The 24,790-nt window shown below is 40.1% G+C and overlaps 1 protein-coding gene across 1 annotated transcript; it reads left to right on the top strand.

Moving 5' to 3' along the window:
* The first annotated feature begins 405 nt into the window (after positions 1-405).
* On the top strand, positions 406-20,177 carry LOC130435850 (hepatocyte growth factor). Its single transcript, XM_056766702.1, has 18 exons — positions 406-845; positions 2,382-2,538; positions 3,032-3,144; positions 3,659-3,773; positions 5,160-5,302; positions 6,546-6,666; positions 7,757-7,875; positions 9,223-9,388; positions 9,468-9,601; positions 12,170-12,263; positions 13,882-14,018; positions 15,199-15,231; positions 15,366-15,471; positions 15,949-16,023; positions 16,277-16,426; positions 16,555-16,661; positions 16,810-16,952; positions 17,394-20,177. The coding sequence occupies exons 1-18, from the start codon at positions 797-799 to the stop codon at positions 17,574-17,576; spliced, it is 2,145 nt and encodes a 714-aa protein (XP_056622680.1). The 5' UTR covers positions 406-796; the 3' UTR covers positions 17,577-20,177.
* The last annotated feature ends 4,613 nt before the right edge of the window (positions 20,178-24,790 follow it).

Here is a 24,790-nt window from a genome sequence, read left to right on the forward strand (position 1 = left end):
CAGTCAATAATAATGATGGATAAGCTCATTTAGACGCGAATTTGTCATGACAGTCTTCATAGATGTCGGTCAAAGTGGGTGTGTAAATAATATGCTTTGTCTGAATGATTTTAAGAATTTAAGTTGATGCAATTATTATCAAAACATGGAAGATTAACATTACTATGGTTCCATACGACATGACATTCCTGTATATTTTTAAGACTTTGAGCTGTGATGCATCAACAGAGAAACACTATAAACCACCTTGAATAGATTTGGGACCTCCTAACATTAACTTCGGAAATTGTAGCTCGGCATGAAATTGTAAGGCATTTAAAATGAAACAATCCTATGTGATATATAATGAAATGAAAAGTAGTGACCCAGACTTTATCAATTCAAAATTTCCCAAACACCACCCGGGTGCGCTGACGTGTGCTGCTCATGGAATCACATTCCACATGCACCAAAAAAACGATACGGTCAACAAATATAAACCATTTTTTTAACTTCCCGGACTGGTTCAACAGCCTCGGTGTCGACGAGGAAGCGATAATATGTGATGATGATAATATTCTGGAGAATTGACAGCCGCAGGACTCTTTAAATGGGCTGAGGGAAAGAGGCGGGAGCGCATGAGGTAGAATCTCTGAGCTCGCGCTGATCTTCAGTCAGTCCTGCGCGCGCTCGCTCACTGTCCGCGTATCTACAGCTTGCAGAGAGCTTACTTTCTTATTTATAAAGAGACAAAACGTCAAGACTTCCTTCGTCCTATTTGCGTTTCTGAGCTTTACATTAACCTCTCCGAAACAACATGTGGATTTACAAAATTTTGCTCTGTGTGGCCGCTTTGGTGTACTCAGGTAAGTTTTTTAAGGGGACCCTCGGTGTCCCCGTTGAGAAATGTCATTCGTTTTGCGAATGTTTCGTGAATATAGTAATATAATAGGTCAAATAAAAACAAGTTTAGTTCATTTTTCTACCTTACAAATGTTTCACAGGTGACATAGGAATAAAATAAGACAAACTATTTTCTTCAATGACTTTTTTACGTGGTTAGGTACTGTAAATAAAAAGCTGCGTTCTGTTAGTGCAGAAGGAGCGCACTTTTTGTGCTCGAGCTTACTTGCTCACTGCATGAGTATAATGATATAGTACTTTTGGCATTTATGATACCCAAGATGAACATCTTTAAATGATATCAAGCAATTTGATTTACATAAGACTCAGTTTCAAGCACTGTGTCAATGCAACTATTTGCAGTTCGTGTGTCCATGCCGTGTGTCCATTGTATCAAAATAACGTTATGTTGCAATTACACGTCACGTTTACCGGAAATTGCGTTAAGTTTTGCTATGGAAAACCTCGCATGTTGACAGTCATGTTGAGTGGGCCGTTTTTTCATGAAACATCTGGATAAATGAGTCATCGGCGATGCGCATGGAGCTAAAGGAGAGTTAGATGTAGAAGTGATGGAGTTATGTGTTGTTGTTGTGGCTTGTAGAAATACACACAGAGAAACAAAGGCAGCTTTTGCGCAAAGCTTATTGATTTCAAATTGTCATTTTGAATCAGAAGTGACACTGGGAACTGCTTGACATGTTGGTTCCTCTGGGTTGTGTTGTCTCTTTTGGATCAATGCATTCTTTATTATGGGGGAGTAAAACCTTGTGTTGAAATATTGTAGGAACCTGTTTGACAGTGTGAGCTTTAGATTAATGCACCAGGAGTAATAATTCAGTTTTTATTTTGTGTATCATCTGTATTAAAAAGTAATCATTGTGACACAGTGTCTATTGCAGGCAAGTTAATGGAAAGTTTCGTGCCCTGTGAAACTGCTCACAGTGTCCTGTTGCTTAATCAGTTCAGGGTTTTCTATGATAGATGCTTACATCTTGAGTTTTCAAAAGGCATGGTTGTCTACTATAAGAAATAGTCTATAAAGAACTTGTTTTTGTTACAACATGGTCTGTGTGACCATGAAATCAGTTCTCTCTAGCCATGTGCTGGACAGACATCCCTTACCACTGTAGCAGACAGAACCCTTGGAGGATAGACAGAAGCGATGGTCCTGCCAAGATGCTAAACAGACAATAGTTACACGCACCTCATTAAACGTACGATACAACCTTCAGAATGAGCTCATTTATGTATATCTAAATTAATTCCTAGCCCCCAATAATCTAATATACATACACATCCAGATTAGGTTGTGATCTAAAATGCTTGTTATATGATTTACTACACAATTTCATTATCTTGGTTTCCTTTAGTCACTCCTGAGAGGCCTGTGATGAGTCTTAAATTAATAGAAGTATAATCAAGAGCCACCTGTTACGTACCAGATGTTTGGATTTGCCTGTTAGCTCTCTCATTCTCACGTGTGTTCTGTGTGGCAGAAACCAAGAGGCACGCTCTGCAAGACTACCAGAAGACCAATGGCGTGCGTCTGGTCACTCTACCTGATTTGTCCTACATGTCCAAAGGCCGCAAGATGAGCGTGGGAAAGTGTGCACGTCGGTGCAGTCGCAACAGGAAGCTCCCGTTCACCTGCAGGTACGGAGGTTTAAAAGGTCAACTCGCAGATACCCACTTTACCTACGCTACCATAAACACCAACTACACATCTAAATGAAAGAAGCACACAACTAACTCCTTTACAAGCATAGTCTGATTTGAAATGGATAGTTATGAAGAACGCTGTTTGTCAGGATGCAGCTGGAATTTATTTCATCAGTGGAAATTGAAGATCAGCAGTCCAACTATTTCCTATTTTGATGTTTCAGGTCGTTGACCCCTCGCTACTTCTGCATAATAATTAAATGCGCCCTTCACACACTGAAATTGCAAAAGGTTGCCTGACTGTTGGCATTTAGCACTAGTAGCACTACTGCTTTCATTTTTGCGAGGGTATCATGTGACACAGATGCGATTCTGTGCATTGAGTCTCAACCCCTGATGTCACAGACATTTCCGTCATCCTGCCAGATTCATATTCATCCTGTTTTCATATGCATAATATTAATATGTCTGCCAAATGTCTCTACAGAGCATTCTCCTTTGATCAGAAAAGCACCAAGTGTCATTTACTGTCCTACGACAGCCTCACATTTGGAGTCCGCATGGAGAATGACTTCAACTTCGACCTCTATGAGAAAAAAGGTAAAAAGATGTACAGTGGTGTCTGTCGTTTTAGGGTTTATTGTCACCTAGCTATCGTTCTGTTTAAAGTCTAAATGTCAGCTCCAGAAATGTTGATGGTCCATCGCTGTGGGGTTTCGTAATATGAAGAGCTGTTCTCAAACCTTAGCCAAGCATCGACTTAAGGATTAATTAAGTTGCAGTGTGAACAAATGTGAGATCGGTCTCCATTAGATACAAACACTCAGTCCACTCACACATTCCCTCAATCTGCCACCAGCATGACATGACGCAGCAATGAGTTTGACTCTTAGTCACTTCCAGTGGGATTTTTTCTTCCGGGACCCTATGTGTGCTGTTGTCTTATGTACATCTTTGCTTTTGATCGTGGTTTAATTTTATGTCTTTACATATTTTTTTTTAATTGAATGTCTATTTCTACAGCGTTTGTAGCAGACCAGTTTTACAGAAATAAATCTGTGTAGATACACAAGATTGCATAATAAGATAACGTTGTACATTCGTCATCTTGTAGACTTTGTGAAAGAATGTATTATTGGCAACGGACTGAACTACAAAGGGAAGAGGTCGGTGACGAAGAATGGAGTTCAGTGTCAGCATTGGAATTCAAAAACTCCTCATGAACACAAGTAAGTGCTTTACTTACTCGCTTTATGTTCTTCCTTTGGTCTTTCTCTACGGGCAATTGAACTCAATTACCACTGTTTGTATTATGTCTGGCTGCCCTCAAAATCTTCTGAAGTGCTGTTAAGGTCTCCTTGGTATGTTTTAGTTTATTTATACACATTTCGCTATTAGACAGATAATGACAAAATACGCTTCATGGGTCGTAAAAATCCCCATTAATCTCTAATGATGATGAATGCAGAAGTTGATTGACTTGATGAAGCTTTCTCCATTCTCTTGACTGGGGACTGGGACAGTGGAGTATTAAAGACAATGACAGGAACGCCAATTAGCGGCTGATACATTTATAAACAGGTGCTTCCGTACTCGAACTACAAAAAATAAACAGTTTTGTATGATGCCCCCATGCATAAACATTTCAATACAAGTTTTTGCCAATACTGTAGATTTGTTGACACAGTGTTCTTAAAATAAACTTGCATAAGGCGTTTGCAACACAGATGTCGTGTTCATAGGATCGGAGGGCAAGTGAATAAGCGGGAGTTGGACAAAAAGCAGAACAAAGCTGAGATAAGATTTTCAATGCGATGTGTTTGATAAGGGTTCATTATGGCTACAGGACTTCATTAGGGATGCTTGCAGTAGTTATTTCAAATCACTGCTGTCATTAAGATGGCGTAAGACTATATATCTGCCCAAAAAAATTATTTAAAAGAGCTATAGTATTAAATGTTACCATTCAGAGACCTCAACTTCCCCAGTCTGCCTTTCTTTCTCTCTTTTTCCTTTTCATCGTTTTATCTCTGTAATGGACAGCGGTACAGTTTTAAAGCCAGCTTTTGATACGCTGGCCTCGGAAACATCACAGGCATGTTTTATCATTTGAAAAGCCAGTGGACCTGAACGTCCCAAAATACCACACAGGCCTGTAGGTCACATAATTTGTCACAGATTGCTTTTTTATCTTTGTTCATCAATCATCATGAGCTTGGTTAAATTATGTTATGTTAGCCGGAGGCAATTGCAAAAAAGATGATTACTGTTTGGCTACAGGCGATTAATTACAGCCATTTATTAATTGATTACAAACATTTGCATGGCAAGGATAAAAGATTTTTGTAAAAAACATCCTGAACTCTACATAAGAGTTTAATGGTGCACTTAGTAACCTTTGCACTATAAAAAAGTTTTATAAAGAAAACTTTATCTTAGCAGCTGTCATAACTGGACACTTAGGTTGAATAAATTAATCATTTGAGACATCTGAAAAGTGTCATTTCTAATATGCGATTCACAGAAAACGTACATGATGTGAGTTTGGAATAGAATGACCGGTTTGTTCCACCATCTCTTAAAGTTGAATATATATGTTCTCCTCACTCCTTCAGCTTCTTACCCCAGAGGCACAAGCACAGAGATCTGCGTGATAATTTATGTCGTAACCCAGACAACACTACAACAGGACCGTGGTGCTTCACCACGGACCCAAAAATACGCCATCAGGAGTGCAGCATCCCACAATGCTCGGAAGGTAAGTAACCTAGCATCTTTCTATTCATGGTGGAAAATATAATTGCTCAGATTTTTCTCTTTCATAGCTTAGTAGACTAAATGGCATTTTCATAAATTATCTTTGTATTTATGCAAATTAAATATCAACAGCTTGTTAATATTATACCATTGATTAAAAATTTCTTAAGTTTAAAATTGCAATGTTCGCAGAGTATCTTGGCAAATCTTTTTAAATCCTTAAATCCAAAGCAGCAGACTTAGGCTAGTCTCCAATCATTCTCTATTTAATTTCTTTACTCTTTTGAGAAAAAAACTGAGCTGTTTAAGATCTTGTGCGTGAATTTTCTTTCCTACGTGTTTTCAATTTAGCACTATAGTTAGCGTTAATTTTCAGCCTGTTAGGAACTCCCTTTTCATGTGAATCGCATCTGCTAGAATTGGATTTAAGGCTTAATCTTTTGCAGAAGAAAGTGGTTTGATTGTCGGGGTGGCCCGGGGATTTTCACATCGGCGGAGTGAGTCGCATGCATAAAGAGGGGTTTTCAGTTGTGATAACAATCAGGCCAACATAGTGAGTCTCTTGTCTCTTCCGAGAGTCGAGGGGTGAAATATCGTCTGGGAGGGTTTGTTAATAAATTAGTTTCCCATAATCAGAAACACACACATGAGGACAAAAAATCATGCTTTTGTGAAAGTGTCCTACATTAACATCTGTTTCTTGTACGGCAATCTGGTTCTTATACTGCTGTGTGTACAAGTAATAACAGGCTTTAGAGAGATCATTTTAGCTGTGGTGACCCCCATCTGCTGTGATGTTTGGTTCGGTCCTGCAGTGACTAAGCTCTTACTAAGCTCTGTAATAATTACACATTGATTTAACCTTTTAATATATAAAATCTGTTAGGAGATGAAATGTACCTTCGGGGTTAAATGCGAGGCCTAATGGGTGGCACGCCGGCCCAATAAATTGTAGTGTCAGATGATTTACTTTTACACCATCTAAGGGTCACATGTGTTTCATAATTGCACGTCTTTTTATTCATGCGATTACACTCCCAGCAATCATTAATCTTCAGCGATTCGCATATGCATAAGTAATGTGCACAAATGTATTATCGGTATTCAGAAATTGTTGGATTCTTAACATGAAAACCAGGGTTCATTTGAGTCATGCTCAACGATCTCTAATGCAGCTCAGCTGGAGTTTTTCAAACTATGTCTAACTGGTTAAGATTCTTACGACCCATGTTCCTTATCCATAGTGGAATGTATGACGTGTAACGGAGAAAGTTACCGTGGACCAATGGACCACACGGAGAGCGGCCGGGAATGCCAACGCTGGGACCTTGAGGAACCACACAAACACCTTTTCCACCCTAAAAGGTAAGAGACCGAGCAGAAAAAAGTATATCCTAGGGGACAACATCAATGGGATAGACTTCAAGAGATTTCAAGTGGTCAGGCGGTATCAATTAGTGTGGGAGGCCTTTTCAATTTAGCATGTTAAGAGTTTGTGTGCATGTAAGTTTTCCAAAAGGGAGAAGCATACCTGTGGAAAAAATTTGTGAGCAGAAGAAAGCTGGGTTTATAAGTGTAACGGTGAAAACATCTCTGCTGAATCATAACGTGATGGCTGTCACGAAAAATTACACTTCAATAACATTTTGTTTAGGAAAACATAATGACTTTCAGGTTTCGAAACGGGTTGGCCTGTGTTCAACAGACACACATGATTTCCAACAATACTTGCACATTTTTACCTAATTATGCACCTGGTTTGTGTACCGTAGCAAAGAATAGAGTTAACATTAGCTGTAGCTAGCATTTCAAACCAATAAATAGCATTTTCGTTTTACATGACCTTCTCAGTGCCAAAGTTACATCTTTACAGTTCTGGGAAACAAAAATATTGTTAAACTTGAAATGAATGTCAGTTTGTTGAAATACTCTCCCTTAAGAGTCTCTAAACACACAAAGACAAGCTGTTTTCACATGTCAGATTGCGTGCATATACCTAATCCGGAATGGCATTCGTGAGCAACTTTCAGAAGTATTTGAAAAATCAGTAGTGTATTCCCAGTTGAACTCATGAGAACTGTGTCACGTCGCTGTTTGATATAAATCAGTGAATCAATTGACTGCTTTGTGCAAACTAACCAACCAAGCAAAAAGTCTGTGATGATTTTTACTCGAGACCACATTACAGGACAGGATCTTCTTATTTTAAGTATTCGACCAGATTGAAGCCAAATCGCATTGTGTGCCTGCATCTCTGATCATAAAGCTAATATGACAGAAAACAAGAAATTGTGACTTTGTGTACTGAAGTGTGTGCTTTGTCTAAGAGATCCTGCTTTACATTTAAAAGGGCGCATTTTGCGTATTTTTTCCAGGTTCTTACAGTTTTATCCTGACAGTAAATCTGATGTCTAACTGAGACTTAGCGTGCTGACTGTGTCCGTTCCTCTGACAGGTATCCTGATAAAGGTTTAAAGGACAACTACTGTAGGAACCCAGACGGGCGCCAGAGACCCTGGTGTTTCACCACCGACCCGAATACTCCATGGGAATACTGTAACATCAAACAGTGTGGTGAGTGTGCGCTTGTGTATTATGTTTTAGATGAAGAGAGAGAAGCGAACGAGAGAAAGAGAATGAAAAGAGGCAGAGTTTGCCAAATTTACAACTTCCTCTTCCTGTAGCCTTGGCTCCCCTCGCTTTTGGGACCCTCACAGGAATGTTGTTTGTAACCGGGAGGAGAGGAGGTTCCACCTATAAAACTTTATTCCTCTATCTCTCTCTCCTCGGCTCTTGCCCCGTCTTTTCGGTAATGTGCCTCCATGTTTATTTTTCTTCATCAGTGTAGTAATGCATGCCCTTATCTCCATAAGAGAAATGTGCTTGAGTTTCAAGTGCTGTGTAAACCTTCCACGCTCAAGACAAAACACACGTGTGGGTTTCATCCCCTTAGTGCTCTCAAACAAGCTGTGCGCGCAAGCGGCCGAGAATCTATTATTGTAATGACACCCCCCCCCCCACCTGCCTCCGTTTATTTTCATTAGCGAGATGACGGCGTGTTGGTTCAAGAGGGACGTGAGGCAGAAACGCAGGCGTCTGAAACTCATGTTGTATACTATTGTAGACCGAGCCGCGGGGCCACACTTACTTTTCAGAGCTATTTGCTGTAGTTGCACGGAAGCTTTGAGCAGAATACCATGACTGATTCTCCAAGACAGCGCCGAGTTCCATCCTGGGAGGGACTTTTTACATGTTTGCCAAAAAGGAGCATCTTTTCAAACACCTTGAGTTTGTCTTAGTAAGCATCTCAACAAATTTTGGAAACCATCATAACCGCGTCTGCTTTTATAAGACGTGGCTTTCATCCACTTGCAGAAAGAACAGCTTCCTTAACAAGACAATTTGATCGTCTGTAAAGCTAAACATATCGTAGACCTGTAATAAACACAGCAAGCTGTAAGACACAGAGTGCCCCTTTGTTTCCCAGCTCCTTGGCCTTTGCATTTTTATACCTCACAGCGTGTTGGCCGAATTTGACATTAGATATCATTAGCAGGATTCTGGCCCATATCCTCGTACTGTTGGCTACCCCAGCGGGAGAAAAAACAATAACTGTCTCTAATGAACAGAATTTATACCGTCGAGATGCACAGGCAAAAACAAAATATCTCCATTGCTTTCTTGAAGACAGAATACGGGTTTAGCCCAAAATAGCTCTGTTTCAGCATTTGTCACAGACAATTGCATTGACTCATTTTGCAAATATTCTCTGAGGACAAAGCTGGTGTTATTTCTCGCGGAGGCCGTGCAGTTTTAAAGTTAAGGGGGAATCCGTGATTCACCCATCATCGTGCCTTAGGAGTGATATTATCCCATTCACTCCCACTGTCTCCATGTTTATGTCTTTCGTTGTTTACTCAGACCAAGACAACGGCACTCACATTGACAACACAACGACCTGCTTCCGTGGACGTGGGGAGGGTTATCGCGGGACGGTGGGTATCACCCCCGAGGGAGTGACCTGTCAACGATGGGATGCCCAGTTTCCCCATCAACACTCCTACACGCCCCAGAGCTACCGCTGCAAGTAAGAACATACACATTTGTAGTCTTCAAAGAAAACTGAAATCAGTTTTTCCAATAGATATTAAAAAAAATTTATACAGGGATCTCAGGGAGAACTATTGTAGGAATCCTGACGGCCGTCAGTTCCCATGGTGCTTCACTACTAACTCCAATGTACCCATTGCATACTGTACCAACATCCCTCGCTGTGGAACCACAGAACCTAAGTCTGAGGGTGAGTAGTCTTGACACGACACGCATGGTTCACCCAAACACCATTCATGGGCGCTTTCAAATTGCTAGCTTCCATTTGGTTTATTCAGTGGTTTAACCATCGAACACTTGAAAAAATCCAAATAACCCTGTTTTAAAAAACTGCATATGCTGGGTAATTATGTATTGAAGCACGGTAGCTGGTTTGAGCTGGTCATGTGCTGGGGCTTATCTGGTTTGAGCTGATCCTGAGCTAGGAGCTAGCTGCTTGGGACCTGTTTAGGACCAGCACATGACCAGCTTAAACCAGCTACCTTGCTTCAAAAAATACCTCACCAGCATATGTTTTTTTTTTCAACAGAGAAATAGTGCTAAAGAGCAGTATGATATAACTGTGTAGAGACAAAAGAAAGATGTAAACTCAAACACTTCCTAGTTTTACGCATTTCATTCATGTTCAGGGTATTGAGAAAGACTGTCCGACTCCGAGCTACTGCATTAGTGCTTCTGTGTTTTGAACTCCGTGAACTACAGTGGAAAGGCATTGCCTTATTGGGTAACCCTAATGTTGAAGAGAGTTACGTGTTGTCCTTAAACCCATTTGTCATGGAGATCACATTGTTGTCAGGTCTTGTTTCTTTTAGACTGTATGTCCCCCGTAGGGACATATAGACAAGTGTACAGTATGTAGAATGTTAGTGTAAATGATTCTTTTCTTTTGAGCAAGATATTTTGAGAGATGTCTCATTGGTTTTCTTTCCATACAATTGATGTGGGGCAAATGTAACCAGCGTTCTTCAAAAGTTTGTCTATTGTGTTCTTCAGAAGAAACAAAGTCATTCAAGTTTGGAATGACATGAGGGTTCATAGTTTTTTAAGTGAACTACACTCTTAAAAATTAAGGAGCTTTAAAGCTTCTTCACACCGATGCCATTGAAGAACCATTTTTGGTTCCACAAAGAACAAGCTTTCAGCCAAAGGTTCTTCAAAGAACTATAATCTGAAGAACCTTTTTAAGCCATAAAGTAACTTTTTGTGAAACAGAAATGTTCTTCAAATGTTAAAGGTTCTTTATGGAACCAAAAGGTTCTTCTATGGCATCAAAGAACCCTTTGAGTGTAGGGATATTAGTGTATGCTTTAAAATTAAATTGCTGTGCCTTACAGGTTTGCATTTATTTTCTGTATCTGAATACAAGTATACATGTGTGTTCACTGGGATTTGAACCCATGACCTTAGGGTAGTTAGAAACATGCTCTCGCAGTTGTACTAGAGACTTGTGTGTTGTAAGAACACAGGGGTCAGCACTAGGCATCTGTAATATTTTAGATCCACATTGAGTTAATTCCTGATTCTGGTAAAGAGGATCTTCAATATCTCTGTGAGCTTGACCGGAGTCATTTAACCCTCAATTGCTCCTAAAGTATGAGGTCATGTCTGACCCTGGCTTTGCCTCCTATCTGTGGAGACATGTATTTCTGTACTTGCCACTCTGAATTATGCAAGAGAGTAAATTCCAGTACACCAGGCGACATTAAAGACGGCGACCGAAGAACTTCTTACTCTTATTTGCTTTACAGAAAGATGTTTATAATCTACTACCTCAGTTTTGTTTTCCATGATGTTATGATTGGCATTCTTCCAACCGATTTTCACCAACCGAAAAATGCAATAAAAACGAGGCCATACCTTTTGAAGTCGTGCCTTCTTTGCATATCAAAACAACCCTCAACGACTTCCAGGCTTTTGTTCTGATTAATTCTTGCTGCAGGATACAGTGTGTAATTTCTTTTCATAATGATTTAGAACGTTGCAACTTTTCTTCAGTTTTCTATCCTATCTGTGCTATCTTGGCATTACTATGCGGGGGTCCCTGCGGTCCGATCTCCACGGCCGCAAATGGGGGATGCTTGAAACGTGCAGCGATCAAGAACCACAGTGTGGGAATGAGACAGCTCGACTTGAGCATTAATCACTGCTGACAGCATCCTGTGACTGGCAGGACCCATGAGACGACGCATAGGACTCGCGCAAGCGTTGATGTTAAAATCGATTTAGCTGCTTACCCAATTAAGGCCGTAGGGATGATGGGTCGACTATTGTGGTGCGCTGGGAGCCCTGCTGTCTTTCTATAAGCACTGTTTCCACAAACCCGCCGTGCTTCTTTAAGGACTACTACCTGAGGAGTTACATAAGAATTTTAAGGTGTTTAGCTTGCATAGAATCTGATGAAAAGCAAAGGCTTTGAAATTTGTAGATGTTGTTTTGAGAATATGTATAGAACCTTTAGCCATGTTAACTTGTCCCACACACACCATTCTAAATGACACCTCAATCATGCAAATTGTTGAATGAAGGTGTCCTAATACTTGAAGCAGTTGAAATGACAATTTTAACTTTAGAAGATTATAAAATAGTTCACAAAATGCCACCATCAACTTCTATTGACGGACCCAAGCAATATCATATCAAAAGTATATAATTTCATCAGAAAATCTATTGCTATTGCTGCACAACCCTTTCAATCTTGTGCTATTTCTTGTTATGTTAATGAATTTGCAATTTTTATCAGTGATGTTTGTTTTCCCAGAGTGCTACACCGGGATTGGTGAAACATACAATGGCAAACAGGCAAAAACTCGGTCTGGCATCCCTTGTGCTCTTTGGAAAGACCACACTGAAAGGTAAGACCTATGTAGAATATACAAAGAACAGTTTATTCAGATCAAGAAGGCAGTGCTTCTGAAATTTGCGCTCAGAAATTACACACTTCGACTTTACATTTTGGCTTAAAAATAAGGCTATTGGAATGGTTTTGGATAATTGTTTGGGTTTTACTGCAATACAAAACAATTAGTTTTTATATAGAAAAACTAAATAATTGTCTACTATGTATCATCAACCATCGACCAGAACCATCATTTATATAAGTACATCACATAGTCATAGACCTTCACTCAGTTTCCATGGAAACAAATCTAGTTCCATATCTTGCAATGCATGGTTTCAAGGACAATCCCATGATGCCTTTGTGCTACTGTGCAAGGTGAACAACTCCATTTAGTGATTTGGTTCAAAGGTCAAGCTCAGCAAGTTGGCCTTTAACAAGTGAGCGTAATCAGATGGCACAGATGCTTTGTGGCATTTCATGTTTTTTTAAATGTATTTGAACATTAAGCAACAAGCATATGGAGTCATTGAATATGCATGTGCAACCTTTCTTAAAGGTATATTAAATCAAGCAAGGTCTGTTTCCTCAAATCCAGTTATTGTTTTGACTGTTAAATGGTGCTTTGGCACATTAACAGTGACTCACCACTGTGTGTGTGAGTGTGTTTATGTGTGTGTTTCTGTGTGTGTGTGTGTGTAAATCTCTGAGGAGGCAAATTTCAGTTCCGCAACAGGTCTGTTGTTTTTCTGCCATCCACACTCACCCTGAGATGTGTGGCGTTAAATAACTTCCTAGTTTTACGAACAAGTTCCAGGTCAAAGGTCTCCCCTCCCAGACCCGGTAGACCCTGGTTGTGCATTGATGTAGACCACAAGGGCCGCAGAGTTGTCAGGGTGTGTTAATCTTATTTGATAAAGTAAGACCCTTGCAGTTTCCGAGGAAGAAAAACACATTTTAGTGGAGGACCCCCATTCTCTAATTGACGGTAAATGGGTAGCAGTGGCAGTGACTCAATTCCCCAAAAATTGCAAGCAGGTCATCCCAGCTGGAGCGGGATTCTTTAAAGCCACCCTCTGACCCCCATTGCACCCCTCTCCTCCCTCTAACCTTAGTCCATGAACACATCAAAGCCAATCAGCTCCTTTATTTGCCTCACAGGCTGCGAGTCGCCACGGACAGGTTGCAGGGGTCACTGCCGGGCAAGCATTAGGCATAGATCACTTACATAGTGTGTGACATGGGGAGAAAATCATTTGGTTTGTGCTCATCACTTTAGCGCTGGTTGTATAGTTTGTTAAAGTGAGTCTGTGAATCTTTATGAATCTGATTTCCAAATGATAATGTGGAATAGCTTAGACAGACATGAGTAATGCGAAAGCTAAATACTTCACCTCGTCTCCAGAGAGGAACTCTGCACAGCTGGGGCTAAAGCTGGGGCCTAAATGGTTAGATGGATTGTCCAAATACCGGATAGACTTTTGGTTTTAGTCTCTGAGAATTTAGTTTTTTGAACGTGCACCTGCTTATGAGGTTTGTAGATAGAAATCAAATATGTGATGATTCGTTTATTTAAAGCTGCAAGTGCTCTGCAAATTTGCTGGTATAAAGCTGAGATTTGTTTTTGTTCCCAGTAAAGAAAGAGATGTGGGCTTCTTGACGGCTGAACAAGCAGAGAACTTCTGCAGGAACCCTGACAAGGACAAGCATGGCCTGTGGTGTTTTACCAACAGTTCATCCATCCCATGGGACTACTGCTCCCTTAAATCCTGTGAGTGAGCTGAACTACACAACGCGTTTGAGGGCCGAGTTCTTGAAAAACGCCACTCGAAAATAAGTCCAGCACATTAGCTGACCCAAAGAAAACCCTGTTGAAAAAAACAGCATAAGCTGGTTAGGCATGTTTTGAAGCATGGTAACTGGTTTGAGCTGGTCATGTGCTGGTCCTTAGCTGGTCATGAGCTGGTTTAAGCTGGTTCTAAGATGGCTATGAGCTGGTCCTGAGCTAGAAATTTGCTGCTTGGGACCAGTTTAGGACCAGCACATGACAAGCTTAAACCATGTACCTTGCTTCAAAACACATACCTAACCAGCATATGCTAATTGTTCAACAGAGAAATGTGAATGCTTTTGGGTTTTTAATCAGACTCCCTCCACAACCAAAATAATATTGTGACAATTCATAACCATTTTGCGAGTAATGTTGATAAATTTGTGCGATCCATTGGTTTTTATTTACATTCACATAGTACAAATTCATGCAGATAAGTCTCCTCAACAAAATAGTAATGAAATCCCTTGCAGCTGAAACTCCGCAAAAGTCACTTTCCATATAAACATCTTTTCTTATACTCAAGTATGACTGTTGAGCATGTTATATAATACTAACAATGACATTGTTTGACCAAGGAAACATCTGGATTGCATGAAGTTCTGACACAACAGGGATTCTGTACATAGACATTATCCCCTCATATTGCAGTATCACGTGCTGTACTGTTGACTTTTACTCTCATCGATGACAACCCCAGGCTTGTGATGAGCATGGAGACCATGTGTTACGAATCTACATATGGCGCATAAATCACTCACACACACAGACATGTGCTTTCTTCAGAGGCTGTAGTTTAATTAAAGGGTGTAAAGTCCAGGTGGCTCGGACTGTCAACACTCCCTTTGTCTCTGTCACATACACCTACACACACGTACAGCAGTGTTTCGCATTCATACCTTAAACTTTGGGGTTGTGCGGCCTAACTGATCCCACATGCTGGACCAAGACTAATCCTCGTGTCATTGCTAAAGACCTCACACACACTTTTGCTCAAATTATACTCTAAACAACCATCAAACTAGCGACAGCGTTTTCTTCTTCTCCATTTTTCATGCATACCCGTTGCTTATAGCACAGCAAGATTTATAGAATGATATTTTTTCCTGTTCCTTTTTAGGTCAACCTTCGCAAAATAATCTGCCACCAAAAGGTAATCATGTCTTTCAAACACTTTTCAGTAGTCATACATTTGGTATGGTGGTGGAATGATTGTTTCGTAAACACAGAGCTCGTGTATATTTAGTCTGTTTGTGTTTAGTATGGTTTTGTCTTTGTTTTGTACAGAGGAAGTTTCAAAGAACTCATGTTTTGTTCATAAGCAAGTGAGAATTGTGGGTGGGGGTCCGGTCCCCATAAAAGATGGCAGCTGGATGGTCAGCATACAAAGAGGGTGAGCATTTTATCAAAACATTAAGAAACAATATTATGTAGCAATGTTTATAATTAAATATTAAAGACTTCCTTAGCGTACATTCGTTGTTGCAGTCTTAAATTTGCATTAATGCATTTTGCAGACGCTCTTATCCACATTTTATTAGTGTGTGTGTTTCCTAAGATCAAACACATGACCTTGGCTTAATGCAAAGCTTTACCAAATGAGCTACAGAAACATGATTTACTGTTAGCATTGCAGGTTTAAAGATGTATTTGAAATTTCCGTAAATAAGGTGAACTGTACTTCTTGTGTTCCCTAAAAGCGACTCGAAGCCGATTGACAGTAACATTCTGTCTAAATGAAGTGCAGTTGTTCATGAAGTCATAGTGCAGGGCAGATCCTCTGTAGCAAAGCTCTGTGTTGTCATGTTTTATGATGTGAGAGAATCGTGTTGGTGATGCTTCACTGTCTCCTGTCTCCCGGTCTCTTCAGGAGCACTCACTGGTGCGGAGGTTCTCTGGTCAGGGAGGAGTGGGTGCTGACAGACAGACATTGCTTCTCGTCATGGTAATTATCTCCAGCTTTACCACAGAGTCACCACAATGCCCTGCCCGTGACCTCTGGATCGTAAGGGTCACAGAGTCAACGATCAGGGGGGCGGGATTTGTTCAAGCGTGTAACCTAACAAATCAAAGCCATGGATGTTTTTGGAACTTTTGCCGACCATCCATATATGTTCACGTTGACATTCACAAAGGCTTTCATTAAAGGGGTCACATTATTAAGAATCAAGAACTTTTTGATTTATGTTTATTTTCAGTGTCCCCGACCTATCAGAGTACAGAGTTTTGCTTGGTGTAGCACATTTGAATGAATCGTCGGAGAATGATGTCCACAGACAGGAGAGAAGAATCTCGCAGGTCATCTGTGGCCCGGAAGGCTCTAATCTCGCCTTACTCCGACTGACTCAGTAAGACTGGTCAAATAATCGATATGTCTGTCAATAACGCGTTCTGTCCGTGATTAGTAAAGCTGATGAAATCTTCTGGCATTCTTAGTCCTTGTTGATAAAATGCCCTCTTTCCCTCTTGCACGCAGACCGGCTCTCCCGAGGGAACGTGTTGGGATTATTCAGCTGCCCGTGGCTGACTGCAGCATTCAGGAGAACACCACATGCTCTGTGTATGGCTGGGGTGAGACCAAAGGTAATTTCAGCAATTTTCAACAGCTTTTATTGGTGCTTATGAAATCATTTTGCAAACATACAGCATTTGGGAAATTCATAACATGTGAAAGTAAACTTTGAGGAAAAGTAAAATACATTATTGACCTTTAAAATATCTTCTCTCTCAGGCACTGGCCATGAGGGTACACTCAAGAGAGTCTATCTACCCATAGTTAGCAACGAACGATGCCAACAGCTTCACAGACAAAGTCTTCCGATCACCAGGTCTAAACTGTGTGCGGGGGGTCGGAAAGATGAAGGAGTGTGTGAGGTGAGCTTTTTTCTCAATATCGTCCCTCAATACATACATTAGAACATTAAAGGCGGGGTGTCTGATTTCCGAATTACACTTGTCGGGCCAAGTAACAAAACAACTTTGTAGCCAATCAGCAGTAAGGTGCACAGGATGGACATTAGTCGAGCCTTTAAGCATAAAAAGTATACACTTTTTAGCTGTCACCACTGAATGATGAAAGACACAAAAATACTTAATGCGAGTGTTAATTTATTACCAATAGTCATCTGAATAAAAATGAATGATTTACTATATTTCACATTTTAGCTGTAAGCTGTTCGAGAATTAACTTAAAAAAGTAATAGAAAATGCTATGTGCGCATTTAAATCCCTTTATAATTTCAAATTTGCCTAATCCAATCAGAATTCAGGGTCTGAACTAACAGGAAATTGTTTGTGTTTCTCTCACACATACAGAAGGACTACGGCGGCCCGCTTGTATGCCAGGAGAGTCACAGTAAAGTCATTGTGGGCGTGAGCATAAACGGCAGAGGATGCGCCCGTCACAACCGACCCGCCATCTTTGTGAAAGTGGCCTTCTACACCGGATGGATTCATAAAGTGTACAAGCATTATCCCAACTCAGAACTAAACTTCTGATGCAGAGCTCTTCAGAAAGAATGTTGGCAGGATCAAAAACAATTACAAATATTATATAAAAAAAAATCCGAACAGCTTTAGTCGATAAAGTTCTTGAAAGCTTTCCCGGCTTGGCTGTGAAACACGCATTTAGAAACTAGAATAAGCGGCTGAATCCGTTGCTCTGAATTCAAGCAATTTGTGCACCTAATAATGCCAGAACCGCTGAGCGTGGCGCTGGGGAACAGATTCTCTAAAGGCTAAATTAGCAACTAGCCATACGGAAAGATGGAGAGTACTGGACCGAAGCAAGAACAAGCAGCCAGAATTTGTTTCTAGAATCAATAGTATCTCCAGGCCACCAACCAAAAACCTCAAGTCCTTGAAGAGAACTCCTGCTTTAGTGTACCGCGAAGCAACCGTATGTACATTTAACCCACACGATATCCCTTCAGCTAAAGGTCTGGACTTCAGTCGGGATCTTGGAAACAGAGACTGGAGTCTGGATTCCCACCAGGACTTGATATACGGATACGAACCCTGAAATCTCCCCGGAATCCCAACGGAGATCTACCCTTTGAAATCGCTCAGAGCTGACTGACGTACCCTCAACATATTTCGGACACTCCTCGTATAGCAAGAGGACTGTTATGATTATAAGTACATGTTGATATAAAAATCTCATTAACGGTGTCGTTCAGAAAGCCCCTCTGTAAAGTATTAGCTGTTAGCGTTGTGCGTGCGGAGACTAAATGTAGAATGTCTTATTGATTATAGTATACACAGAAGGCTTTTGCTTTTACGCTCCTGATAATACTTGAAAACACATATGATAGATCACTGTGTCGCGCCATTTCCAATTTTAAGCGTTTATGTACTCATAGGTGTTCCATCAGTTTCCAGTGTTGATGTTCCGTCCACGAGGCCGAATGCAGATGACAGGACCTGAAGCTTGTAATGACATACAGTAAAAATCCTGGTTGTCATAACATATCAGCATCTGAGGTTCCCATACGCCATGTTTGCTTTAGAGAGGAATTCAGAGGAGGATTCTGAAATGTGTGTTGTAAATACTGTGGTCATGGGAGTGTGTATTCACTCCCGGTTCTTCTGTAGGTCTCATAGACCTTTATAAGATGTTAGGGCATGGCGGCCTCCTCCATTCCAATGTCGTTTTCTCTCATTGGGTGGTTTTATATATTTGTAAATATATCTGCGTTCATTCCAAATGCACATTTTGTGTCAGCGTTATGATAAATGAGTGGATAAAAAACATACCAAAAAAACATCAGCCTTTGCGAACGTTTTTTTGTCGTTTGGGGATCCAAGCGTGTGCGATGTTGCACAGCTCGGATGCATTTTGCAGCAGTGCTAGAATTCGAAGCATGCACCTCTGCAGGACAGAGAAGACCTGGCAGACATCAGACACGGGAAAGGGTACAGATTTATACCTCTGTTTTTCCGATCACACCAATTGAAAGATAAATCTGGAAGATTTTCTCTCTTGTGTGGTCTTGGATCGCTCCAAACACGAGCTGCTTATTCTCTGGCTCTGGCTTACCTCCAAAAACAATCAGATCGGGAAATTACCTCCAAAAACCATGTTGGCTTAAACAAATATCTGTCTGAGTGATAGCTTGTAAGTGTTTGAATTCCAGCCCCTCCCGATGCTAATTATGTTGCTAAAAATGAAGGATGAGTTTAATTTGTAAGAGTCCTAGGCACAAGTCCTTATGTAAGAACGTTGTTGAACACATGGAGATTAGTGTTAATAAAGCACAAAAAAGTCGAACACAGCCCTTTTTGGCGAAGTGTTACCTTTTTTGGCTTTGCGCTTTGTCCAGAAAGCTTCAGAGTTGTGTGTTTTTTATTTTTGCCTGTTTTGCTCTAAAACAAAAACGCATGGATAATGAAATGGCTTCCCCCAAGCGTTTTTAAAGCCTGTGGTCCACCATCAACATTCATGCATATTCGATCGATTGCTCTGCAAATTCAGAGAATGCCACTCTCAGTTATTTGTATGGATGGAAGACAGCGATGTCCAGTTTTTGAATGTACAGTGAGCTGCTATGGACAATGTTAAGCTGTAAAATGTTGTCTTTGTACAGTGTTTAATGTTTCACTTATTACATGTACAGTCATACTCAGTGTATTATTCACATCTTATTCTGGTATTTATCAACTTTGCTTGTGTTTGTGTTTATTAAAATATAGGTCATATGTACCTTCAACATATGCCGCAAGTAACAGCAATAATAACGATTGAGGAAAATAAAGGAGAAAGATGCTTAATTTAGGAGAATTATTTAACCGAGTTCATCTGTGTAATTGTTGTGTTTGTTTTGAGCATACTTGTAATGTAAACTATCTGTTTTCATCGGTTAGATATTTGCAAAAGCCTGTGGCAAACATAATGGGTGAGTAATAATAATGATTTATGGCAAGAAATAAATATGGAGATGAGAGGTTTCAGAAGGATTGCTTTGCTATATGCAGGTAATTCTCAAAGGTGCCTGTATACACTAAAATTAGAGCTGTTCCCCTTTAAATCTGAGGTATAACGCACATGTAAAACTGCTTTCAGGTCTGTTTTACCCTTGAGTTCTTCGATCTGCTATTCTTGGGAAAAAACCTCGATGTTAAATCTTCATACTTCATCAGCATCATATTAAAAGAACTAGATTGTCTTCCGGGTCAGATAGTCTAGAAGAGGGAACATTTCATACCCATTGCAAGGTTCGAAATATTTTTTCACAAACTGAATGGTAAAACATAGTGCAAGTATGTAACAAATGAAAAGAAAGATAATATTATTCCTAAAATAAAAACAATGAAATTTAAAAAAGTGTTATGCAAAATATATAGATACAGAAATCAAGTTTCGTAGATTTACAAAAGCAACGTATACATTTCAGTAGCAGAATAAAAAAATGAAATGTATACAGTAATATAATGTTGTGTACATATGTTGGAACCATCAGCTCAGGGCAGATTCATTGTTTTCTCTTGTGTTGTGACAGGCAGACACGTATATTGCACCTAATACACATCAGTCCTTGTGTTCTCCACCTTTCAAACGTTTGTCCATGATACTATAATGTGATATTTTGATGCCCTCTTGTGGTGAGATTGTTTGTGTTCATCCGTAAACATTTTTGAAGCGAAATACGTTCCTCGCCAGCAGAGGGCAGTGCTGCTTAAATCTTTTAAGCAGAAGTGCATCATAATTGATTATTTAGATTAACTGTGTCCTGCATGTAATTGTATGGCATTAAAACCTGCTTATTCTTCTTGAAACCACAGTGCACCACCTTATAAGCATAATTTGCTTTACTCCTTTATAGCCTAAAATAAAACGAAGCCACAATTGTAAGACGTTGAAGGCATACATTTGCACGGACAGACGAGCCACGTGGTGCATCGTGATAAACGTTTTCATTTGTTTTGTTTATCAATTCCTTTTTAACGACTTGAGAAATGCTCCAGGATTCGGTGAACTTCAGGGGTTGTTTTAAGCTTTTATTTTGGGGTGCTGAATGTACTATTTCGCGAGAGTTACGCCGATGGCACCCGGGGGTCGAATAAAGACACTTTTAAAAGCGCTGAGCTGTTTCCTCCGCGCGTTTCCTCATAAAGCGAAGGTGTTAAGCGCTGTTTTTATGGAGAGATATGGGCTGGTTTGGCTGGAAAAGGCTTTCGGGAAGAGATTTTCGGTGCCACGTTGGAGATCGGTGCTTGCATCTTGTGTCTGGCAGGTGCAAGCTGATTCCCAGTAGTAACTCGTGGCATTACACACATGTCGGGCTGAACACTAGTGTAGTGAGAGTGGCAAAGGCTAATTGGCAGAGCAGTTGGCATGGCAGACAATCTGGTATCGCGGCTGTCAGAGTGTGCAGTAACGGCCCGCGACCACTGGGTGGTGTTGATGCTACAGCAATGCGGCACAACGTTCTGCTAATGTAATGAGGTTATCTGAATGATTAGTCTTGAACAGTTTGGTCTCTCTTTCTCTCTTTGCTAAGCCTGAAGCAATTTATGTATCCTATCCAACCAGCAGCGGATGGAAGTGGTGTACTTTGATCACCCTCTCTCTCTCTTTCCTCTATGCAGTGCTGAGGTTGACACTGGTGCCGTGCCAAAGCCGTGTAGCATGTGTGTATGTGTTGTATTGGCCTTGGTTGGCTTTTAATCACTGAACCGTGCTCAGGGACAGCAGACAGTACCCTACAGGAGCGGTGTGGGCACAATTGAGGGTGGACTGATGAGGTAAATACGAGCTATAGCTCTGCAGGATCATATACGACGAGAGCTCTTCACACAAGGATGAGAGGCTCACCTCATGTTAGCAGATCCATGTGGCTGCCATCTGGGACTACGGTAGTGCTGTTTACATGCTCGGAGGGTCTCGGCACAAATCTATCAAACTGTTTTCTCTGCTAGAGTCGACTTCGCATCTGTAAAACATTACAATTTTGGATACTTTCATTGAAATGACAATGTTGTCATCATATTTGTATATTTAGTTATGATTCTTACATCAATGTTTCTATGGTCCTTTCATTTAATTGAAACACCAGAGCTTACTAAACAAAACACTGAAACTTTAAGACTCACTGAAGTGTCTTAAAGGAACTTTTTCCTTTTTTTTGGAAATATGCTCATTTTCCAACTCCCCAAGAGTTAATACATTGGGAAGTTGGGAAATGAGCGTATTTCCCCAAAAAAGTGGAACGTTCCTTTAAGTGCCTTTGTTTGATGTAGTGCGACAGTTTTCACCGAAACAAGAAGTTTAGGGTGGGACATACCGAGTGCCTCCTCCCCCTTTTAGTTTGTGCAGGGATAATACGCAATATGTTTACTGTCGTAGTTTACAGCTAAACATAAACTGTCAATTTTAATAATAGCATTTAGGAATGGAATTTGATGGAGTGCAGAATGATGTCATTAGAATTTCTTATGGGTATTGGTGACATGAGAGTCTTAAAGGGACAGTTCACCTAAAAATGAAAATTCAGTCTTCATTTACTCACCCCCGAGTCATTGCTAATCTGTTTCAATTTCTGGTCACACCTCAGTATGGGGGCATTTAACTATGACTTTTCCCCCAATAAACTCTTAATTTGTTGCTTATTAATAGTTTGTAAGGTAGTTGTTAGGTTTAGGAATTGGGCAGGATTAGGTATGTAGAATATGGTCATGCAGAATATGTGCTTTATACGTACTAATAAACATCCAATATGCCAATAATAAGCATGCTAATAACAACTAGGTAATAGTGAGTTCCCCCTTTTTCCTTATTCTGTTGAAAATAGAGATAGATGTTTGAAAATTACTATGGTGATAAAAAAGTGCCCCAGACCTGTTTTCTTTCCTACTTTTTTCAAAATATTTTCTTTAGTGAAAAACAAAAATCCTATTATAGTAGTCAATGGTGACCAAGAACTGTTTGGTTACAAGCATTCTTCCAAATATCTTTCACTTTGTTTGTCAGAACAAAGAAATGTATACAGATTATGAATAACTAGAGGATGAGTAAATGTAAATGACAGAATATTCATTTTCGGGTGAAGTATCTATTTTTGGATATATATATATATTGAATATATATTTGGATATTTTTGGTACATTTTGTCTGTTTTTTGTAGAGCACCTGTTTATGAGCCCTTAAAGCCTTAAAGCCCACAAAAGCACAAAAATGAATAATAATACAAATTAGATAATGAAATAGTTAATAATAAACATTAAAGAATATTATTAACATTAAATAAAATTTAAATCATTCATAGAACATTATTTTTTATTTCATAGGCACCTTGAATGCAATTCATGCATTGGCACAATATTTTCTTTAATAATGCCAATTTCCTATTTTTGCAAGAAGACTAATTCACATGACTAGTAATGTGTAACAGATAAACATTAAAAGTCATGTTGACTTTAATGCCCCCAGATTAGCCAAATGCGAAAACCAGTGTCATCATTATATTCATAATGATCATCAACATCACTTTCATAGTCGCATTATGTATCATAATTCTCATTTTAATAACAGAAGCGATCATCATTATCGCCATCGTTGCTGTGACCCTATTGTAGTTTTTTTTTCAGTGTATGGAGTCCCATCAGTCCTAATGGAGATGAAGGATGGCGGTTGTCTCCAATGAGATGTGGTATGGATAATGAATCAGTGTTGTTGTGCAGATTGTGCTCTGTATTTTAATATTCTCCTGACGCTGGTTGTAGAGAGTGTCATATATTAGCTGATTAGTCCTGAATCGTGTCATTGTTAGCCCTGGAAGATTGTAAATTGTGCTCTGCTGCATGTAAACCTGTAATGGCATCTAACTTATCTTCAGTTCAGCAGAAAACATTTATGGTGCACAGCTCCTAGACAGAAGCGTGTGCTTACAAGAACTGGCAGAAGAGTTCTGTCGTCCACAGCCGAAAGGATCAACAAACAGGTACGCAATTATACATTTTGTTTTATTTTGGTGTTGTCCCATACCCTCCATGTTGCCCAGTGTCCCATCATCCCCCTGTGAATGATGACAGACTCTGCTTTTTGAGAATTCACTCTGTTTGTTTCGCCGTCTTCGATGCTCTGGGGTTTAAGATAATAACAGACATGTGCTGTCTGAGGATGAAAACATCCACGTTGCTATCGACCACCAAAAAATCTATACGTTTACAGCGCAAGCATCTTCAACGAGGCCATACTTTGAAGGTGTTGTGGGCGCCAAGCACGGGGGATATCTGTCACTCAGCTGTTGGTTGTCATGGAGACCCGTGGGCCAGGTGGCAGGTGTCCTGGGGTCATCATGCAGCCAATCAGAGCTTAGTGAGGTGTGAATGAGACTGACCCAGTCATGGTTCTGTTAGTGGAGAGAAAAGGCGAGTTTCACTTATCAACATGTGGAGGATCGCAATGAACTGTGTAAATGAATGTTTTAAACAAATGTAGACATCTGTACGGTCGCTTTATGAATACACAATGGGACCGATGTAGCGACAATTCATCTGTCAGACATGTTAAAAAGCCAGCTGTTTATGAACGTCCTGTGGCCTGAATTATAATTAAGGACCTGTCAGGTTGGGATGCTGAGTGGAATGTATTGGCACAAGGACTCACAACCCAAAATGGCTAACTAAAGAAATATACATTAACTTAAATATTTCTAAGAGACAAACAGACTTATTTGCTCAGACACTAATGCATCTGTTCAAAAATCTGAAAT

The sequence above is a fragment of the Triplophysa dalaica genome, chromosome 14, assembly GCF_015846415.1.
Source record: "Triplophysa dalaica isolate WHDGS20190420 chromosome 14, ASM1584641v1, whole genome shotgun sequence".
NCBI classification, from domain to species: domain Eukaryota; kingdom Metazoa; phylum Chordata; class Actinopteri; order Cypriniformes; family Nemacheilidae; genus Triplophysa; species Triplophysa dalaica.